The sequence below is a fragment of the Quercus robur genome, chromosome 8 (assembly GCF_932294415.1).
Source record: "Quercus robur chromosome 8, dhQueRobu3.1, whole genome shotgun sequence".
Taxonomy (NCBI): domain Eukaryota; kingdom Viridiplantae; phylum Streptophyta; class Magnoliopsida; order Fagales; family Fagaceae; genus Quercus; species Quercus robur.
Genome location: NC_065541.1, coordinates 9,950,475 through 9,958,510, shown reverse-complemented (window position 1 = coordinate 9,958,510; position 8,036 = coordinate 9,950,475). Strand labels below are relative to the sequence as shown.

The following is an 8,036-nucleotide window of genomic DNA, read 5'->3' as shown; positions in this document are numbered from 1 at the left end:
ACACACGAAGGATGGTAAAGGTGATTACTAAAAAGAGACAAAAAGGAATTCTATATCAAAAGATAAACAATAAGGGGTCCAATTACTCTGCCCAATAAAAGAGGGGAATTTCAACTTTTAGTTGTCTATACCTTTTTGCTGCTTATCTTATAACCGTTTGATTTTAATTGGTACAGATAGAAACTGATTGTCTCAATCCATGTCTTTGTTATCGTATCCACAACTATGTTCGATTTCCATGGAATATATATTTTTCTTACGTGAGGACTGAAGAATTTGAATCTCTTATAAGCTTATACTTTTGGTCATTCACCAGGAAAGATGCGGAAGAGGTCAGTTACTATTACAATGAAGAATTCGTCACCCAACATGATCTCCATAGGGAGCTAGCTATCCAATTGAGCAGCCAGAAGCCAATAATAGAAAAGACAAGACTGATTGTGGACATCAGGGAAAACAATCTACCAGACTGGTGGATGAAACCACAACTTATCAATGCACGCTTATTATCTATCTCTACTGGTTCGTACATTTTTCTCTCTAACAAAGGCAGACACACAATGTAACCTACTAATGAGTATCTTGTCACACCATATGGAATTTTTTTGCAAATGAGCTGTTTTCGTCGAGTTGGTGCAACATTCAAGCACCTGAAGTTGAGGCTTTAATTCTGAATTTTCGAACAAGGAATTACACCATACCTAAGTTTGTGAATATTGTGGTTAAACTCAAGGTTATAATTGTTACTAATTATGGTTTCTTTCCTGCTGAATTAAGTAATTTTCAGCTACTCAGTTCTCTCCCCAATCTAAAGAGAATTAGATTAGAGAAGGTTTCAATATCTTCCCTTTGCAATACCCTCGTACAATTGAGGAGTTTGAAGAAAATATCTTTGTTTATGTGTAATATTGGTTAAACTTTTGGGGTTCTACCATACAAGTTTCAGATTCATTTCCAGATCTAATGGAGATAAACATTGACTGTTGCAATGATTTGGTGGAATTGCTTGCATGGTTGTGTGAGTTTCTCCACCTAAAAAAACTCGACATCACCAATTGTCATAGTTGTCTGAACTGCCTGAAGAAATTGGAAAGTTGGTGAATTTAGAAGTGCCAAGGCTTAGGTCTTGTACCGAATTGTCAGAGTTGCCGGAGTCATATTAGAAGCCTCCATAAGCATTTTTGACATGTCTGACTGTCTAAGCATTCTCAAGTTGCCAAAACGCATCAGTGAGTTGCATAAATTGAAAGAGTTACACATGAAAGAGTGCTTGAGATTGCGTAAGCAGTTGCCATCATCAATTACTGATCTCAAGCAGTTGAGGCTTGTGGTATGTGATGAAGAGAGAGCCAAGTTATGGGAGCCTTTTGAGGAATTCTTCTCCAATTTAGATATTAACTTGAATTGGCTTTCCAAAGCATGATTTCTAAGACCTATTTCTTCTTGACAAATTTTGTAAATTTTATCATTTTAGATTGTTCTCTTCCATTCTTTGTTTCTGTTTTCTTTTTTCTTTTGTAATGATTATGAAACAAGTGGCTTAGTAGACTAGAATGAGAATATTTTTTTAAGAGTTGCAGTTTGACATAGATAATGTACCCTTTAAAAGTATTGAGAAAATTGAGGGCCGAGGGTTGTGAATGTGATTGTTTTCGTTGTGTATGGTGAAATGGAAAAAGAACTTGTAAACAATGTGACATCGTTTTTTTTAGTTGATAAAAATAAAAAAAATAAAAAATAAAAAAAAATAAATAAAAACTCCTTGCCGGTTTTGTAAAGAGCAAGATGAAAGGATTTTATTTTTTAATTAACAGTTTAATACATTAAAATAAAATATTCTTATTGAGCGAAATTGTTTGTTAATATGGCTAATTCTAATATATGATATTGAGCTTTTGAAAAACACGGCTTGTAACTTTTAAGTTTGTGAATCCATTTTAGTTGCAGAAGGATTGTGGGGGGTCAAATTAAGACTCTTGGGTTTAGCAAATCATGAATGGTCTTGTTGACGAGAAATATGTTCATCCAAAATATGCTCACATCCAAGTATCCAACCCAAAAATGGAAAAAGCAAGACACCAAAATTTTATAAAAATAATAAAAAAGTTGAAAAGATGATGTCCTTAAGTTATAATTTATTGGGGAATGACTTCAAAATACCATAAATGTTTAAAGGGAAGTGCACACATAAATGTTGAAATATGTGATCAAAATCATATAAACCTCAGGTAATCACCAGGCGGCCCTTAGCGTACTCCTTGTAATTCTCGCCATTATTCATTAAGCAAGTGAGACGTGAACTATAAAAAGTTCCCTTAATCTCTCTATACTCTCTCCACCATGCCATGAAGCTGCTTCCAAGTAAGAAAATCTCAGAAGATACTGCATAATTTTTCATCAAACCGTATACATAGTTTTCAAACTCAATCAATTTGTTTGTTTCTTTCTCCATATCATTTGATTCTCCGCTACTCAGCAATTTGCATGAAATGTGAGCCTCCTCAACATGTGCCCAAAAGCAAGAATCCTCTGTCAAAGTTGACGCCACATTCTCTTTCTTCAATTCATTTGGACCACTTGAAGGTTTCTCCGTTTCTTTCAACAATTGCTCCAATATTATGTAATGTTTTGACCTTCCTTGATTTATGTAGTCATGTTTGCCTTCCTTGTAGTAATCAGCTATGTCTAGTGGTTCAATCATCCTTCGGTAATTTGTTCCCCCGTAGAGTGTACGGGTACGACGAAGGGAGGCACCTACTGTCTGAGGCATTTTCTCTGCTTGCTCAACCATTTTTTCCCAGTAACATTTGAGGAATTTCTTATGCTTTACCAGCTCAATATCACTCCTATCAATTCCATTCTTGTATTTATCATAGTATCCAACTTCATATTCTTTAGACATCTTCTTATACTGTTCTAGATAGGCCATATACACTTTAATGTCATTCAACCCCTTGGTGGGATCAAAAGCCTGCTGGTTTAAAATTGCCATCATTTTTGCCCGTTTTTCTGTCTTTGTTATGCTAATGTTGATGTCAACGTTTTGCTGTTGCTGCAATGACTTGTAAAAATGAGTTGGGCTAGAAGGGGAGTTTTGAGAGATCACAAGGACAAAGACAAAGACTTCAAATTGTAGTAATGTTTATCCATGTAAGAAACAATAAAGGCTTTGGTTAGTTATTAATACTTAATACGTAAGTATTTCATTCATTTTATTATTCTATTTAGTCTATTGCCTAGGTGTAACATTATCTTTACCATACAATGACATAGCTCAAATAAGCAGTCTAATTATATATGATCCAAAAAGAGTTGTAACTGAGTTACCTGTGATTGCACCAGTCCAATTGCTGCTAGTTGTGTAATAATGCATGCCCGTAACGGTGTTGTAGTCAAATCAATTAAGGACTCATCATCTATAGTATCCTTGCAAATTACCTTACGGTTGAGATCCTTCACAAATGTTCCATAGGACTCAAAAACTTTATTAGGATCTTGATTTTCAGGAGTTCCTGAATTGGTTGCCGTCAACAACTCCAAAATGGTTTGATGGTCCTCAAAACAAGAACAACCCAGCTTTGAACAGAAGAGAAATGTGCCAAAAGGCTGGTAACCATTAATTAAGACTCTGGGAACCAGATCCTGGTCAGAAACTACATGCAAAAAGAGAGAGTTCCATGCTGCATATTTAGATATGGCTTCTTGCAGATTCTCATCACCAATAAGGGGTGAACCAAAAGTGATGCAAAGTGGGTGTTTGGTGGTTGAAAAATTGAATTTTTCTAGTAGTGATATGGTGAAGAGAGTGGCAACAGATCCTCCCAGAGAGTTTCCGGTGATAATTAATGGCTTGGAATTGTCAATCTGCATTATGATATGAATCTTACAATGTTTATAACTGGCCAAGTCACATTCTCATAGTTCAATAATAAAAAAATATTTGGCATGCATATTGTACACATTGTTAAATATTATTATGCCAACTATGAATATTTGTCACTAACCCGTACTGGAAATATAAACATACAAATATGCCAAAATTAATAAAATTAACTTCCTAATGAATTCAAAATCTATGAAAGTTTAAAAATTTATAACTTCAGCTCAATTATACATTATCTAAAACTAATATTATTATTGAATTTACTTTGCATAGATCAATATTAACATCTTCATACTAATAAGTGCAACTTTTGAAATTAATCTGTCAATAACAAGTGGAGAGTGCTTTTAGGCAAGAGTATAAATTGCTTAACTTGTTAGGAGTGAACGTTCCTAGATTACTTGGCAACTGGTTCTAACGGGTGGAATCAGTTATCCGAAAATTTTAGTGGATAAAAATGAATCCAAAAGGGACTCATATTTATAAAAATTACATTCCATATTGCAGGAAAACTTACAATTTGACCAAGATGTGAAAATAAGAAATTAAGCTTATGTTCTAATTTGATTGTTTAGAGACATATGTCTTTTAAGGTTTTATTTTATTTGATTTTTTCCATTTTCCCTATTCTAATAAACGCTTCAATTGAATATAAAGTTTTTTAAAAATAAAATAAAAACTCCAACTAAAACAATTGGGATATGTAAAATTGTAAAATCAAACAAGTTTCTCAAACCCATAATATATCATATACACTATATTAAAGTGGAAACTCAATCAAGTTAAAATATTTGGACTCCAATTTTGTGCCAAATATCTTTTTAAATTTTCGAATAATTTGATGCCAATTATCATTCTATTGTTTAATAATTTAATGTCAAGTGTCTTTAGATATTAATTAATGTACTCTAATTTCTTGCGGAATTTTCCTAAAAAAGAAATTATTGCAAAATGTCTTTTTAATTTTGTGTCAATTATATATAAATACAAATTCATGTATCTAATTCTTATAAAATACAAAAAGACTCTCTCTCTCCACATATATATATATATATATATATATATGCGCGTGTGTGTAACAATCATTCTGAACAGTTAGCAGCACCAACATGCATGGAAGGAAGAAATAAATTGATTTACAAAATAAAAGTCAAGAGTTTACACACACAGTTATGAATATATTTGATAGTAATTGCCAACATCATCAACCATTGACACCACTAACATGGAAGAGTGAGATATGTAATAATGATAATGATAAGCCTATAAAAAATTAAAATGGAAATCTTTCTATTAAATAAAAAGGATAAGTTTCCTAAAAAAATAAAATAAAATAACATTCAGATGGGGCTAGGTGCATAACTATGGGCTCATAAAGTGCCATTATAATCATACTCAAGTGAATGACACCAACTCAAGTCACTCCCAAGGGCCAACCTCTTCTTTTTTTCATTAAAAAAATGATAAAGTATACAAAACAAAAATTTCAGAAGTTAGTGTTTTGGAACAGGACAATACTAGACAAAATATTTTTCCAGAATAGATTTCATAAATGTATAAATGTTAATACCATTTTTTTTTTTTTTTTGTCTACCTTTTAAAATTTGTCACCTCAATGATTATGAAAAAAGATTGTGATAAAATAGTAGTAGTGCTATGAACATAACTTTTTTTTTCACAATAAATTTTGCAATTATTGAGATAGTCAATAGTGAGTAGTAAAGAAAAAAATGACAAGTTCATGAATTTCAAATGTGTCTATCACTCGCAATCACCCACTTAACAATTATGAAATTTGTTGGAAAAGAATATGTGATTATAGTCTAGACACATTGTTTGGAGCATCTTGTAATGTGTTGGTTTAGATATGAAAAGTGATATCAATATCTTGAAAATTGGGCTGAGAATACGATCAGAAATATGTGAAAGATTGCAAAATGATTTGTTTATTTAATTTTTTTTTAAAGACTGAAATATATTAGGTTTACGGATCAATACATCGGAAAATACCAGAAATTTAAAAAAGAAAAAAAAAACTAGAATAATAAAATATCATACTTTTTTTTTTCTTTTAATATAATGATATCTCAACACGAGTTATTATTTTTGTTATACCAATTCAACCAGATATCATTTCAAGGATAGATATTTAATTTAAATCCTTGATAGTAATAATAATAGTAACTGTTCCATGGCAAATAAGTACTGATCTAGCAACTCAAGCACATCAGTCAAAAAACTAGCATGTAAAAGTATAGCGAGGGAGCTTCTGCTAGACTTCTATATATACAAGTTCAGGGAAAAGGAAACTCGATCAGATTTCATCCAACTTTTGATCTGGGATTTGGCCCCCCAAGTTTTGGTAATGTTATCTTGGCAGAGGCATCCCAGGCAATTGTTGCTTGTGTGGTTTAAAAGTCTTTTATTCAGCAGGAAAAAAAAAAAAGATATGATTTCGCCCTAATAGTAATTCAATCAAATGTTGAACATTGAGCTAGATCAAATCATTGAGGCTAGCAAGTGCAAGTTTCTCGACAAGAAGACACATGGGTCGAACTTAATGCTTACAACTGCTATATATGACCAAAAAAAAATTTTAAAAATTCAGAGTATATATATAGGTACCTTTGATTTCAAGGAAGGGAGATTAATGGAGCTAAAAAGCTGAAATGCAGGTTTGTTAATGGAGAAATTTGGGTTGTCCTTGGTGCACAGGAAATTGAAGAGAGGAAAAGAATTCTCAAGAGTTGATGATGTAACATAATCTCCTCCTCCTTTTCCCTGAGCATAGTCTTTGCTATTGGCAGGCCAAGTGAAAAAGGCAATGATGGTACAGTTTGGTAGCTCATCAAAAACTTTGGATTTCACTGAGGAAGATGGTTCTTCATTTTGACTGGTTTCTTTGCATAGGTCCCTAATTGCAGTCCATGCATGTTGTAGGATATCAAGGTTCACCACAAACTTTGCCGACTCTAACCCCCTGCTAAAGCTGCCATCATGAATTAATCATAGGAAAAATTAGCAAAGAAATGATGATGCATTACTCTTTAGTATTGAATTTCTTGGTCAAGAAACAAACTTGAAAGGAAGAGAGAAAAAGTGAAGAACACAAACAACTAGGGAAATAAAGAAGAAAAAAAATGATTTTTTTTTTTTTTAATTTACACTTACAACTGAGTTTGGGTCATCCTCTCTAGCTTTAGATTTGCTTAGTAATGTTGAGCAAACTTGAGTCTCACATATATAAGAATAAAGCATTGAATGGTTCTACTCATCAGGTACAGAAATTTCCCAGGAAATTTCACAAGACGACAAGTCAAAGACCGTGGAGGTTTACTTGACTTGCTTTACTTTAACCCAAAGTCATTTTCTACATTATCTTTCAAATAAATGAGCTACCAAGTAAGTACTATAAGCATTGAAATGGACCAATTTCACTATTTTGAAAGAAACATTCTTTTGTTTCACACCATCACTCACGGTGAGCTGCGATTCACTCTTTTTAAATCCTCCACAAAGACAAGACAAAAGAAGGACGGTGCCTAGTCCTTTCCTACCTAAAAATATTCCATTATGCTCTCCATGTCTAAAGAAAAAATATATATAAATTACATTATAAACACGAAAAATTTCACAACACAGAGTGTCATTGGGTGTAGCATCTACCAACTCAATTGTGTATGAGTAATGATGGGGGACACATAATTTCTCACAACTTTGTGCCACAACTCGCCACGTGACTAGTTGTGACACAAAGTTGTGGCAAATTATGTGTCTCTAACATTACTCATTGTGTATTATTGTGTGTACATACCGACATTTTTTTTTTTTTACAATTTTAAAGTTGATTAATTTTAATTGGGTTTTATTTATATTTATCATTGACATTTTTTTTTTATTATTATTATTTTGATAAACTTGACAATTTTTACATATTATTAACAACTTGTGTATTTGACTGCTGTGAGATTTTTCATTCCTCACTTATAGTTAACAAAAAGAAGTTTATGAGATACTGTAACTTTCACATTCTCTCTCTATCTTTGTATTGAGTGGATTCAGATGAGTTGAATTATGAGAGAATGTGAAATTTTCTTTGGTACTTGATGATGCATGTAGAGAGGCTTGGAAGCTAATGACCATTTCTTCTAAG

At 32.5% G+C, this 8,036-nt stretch overlaps 1 protein-coding gene across 1 annotated transcript; it reads right to left on the bottom strand.

Annotated features, from left to right (window-relative positions):
• Window positions 1-2,166: 2,166 nt before the first annotated feature.
• Window positions 2,167-7,193, bottom strand: LOC126694528 (senescence-associated carboxylesterase 101-like). The gene is made up of 4 exons (XM_050390856.1): window positions 7,055-7,193; window positions 6,509-6,872; window positions 3,328-3,864; window positions 2,167-3,052 (listed from the first exon to the last, which is right to left on the bottom strand). Exons 1-4 carry the CDS (start codon window positions 7,069-7,071, stop codon window positions 2,225-2,227), a joined length of 1,746 nt encoding a protein of 581 aa, XP_050246813.1. The 5' UTR covers window positions 7,072-7,193; the 3' UTR covers window positions 2,167-2,224.
• Window positions 7,194-8,036: the final 843 nt, after the last annotated feature.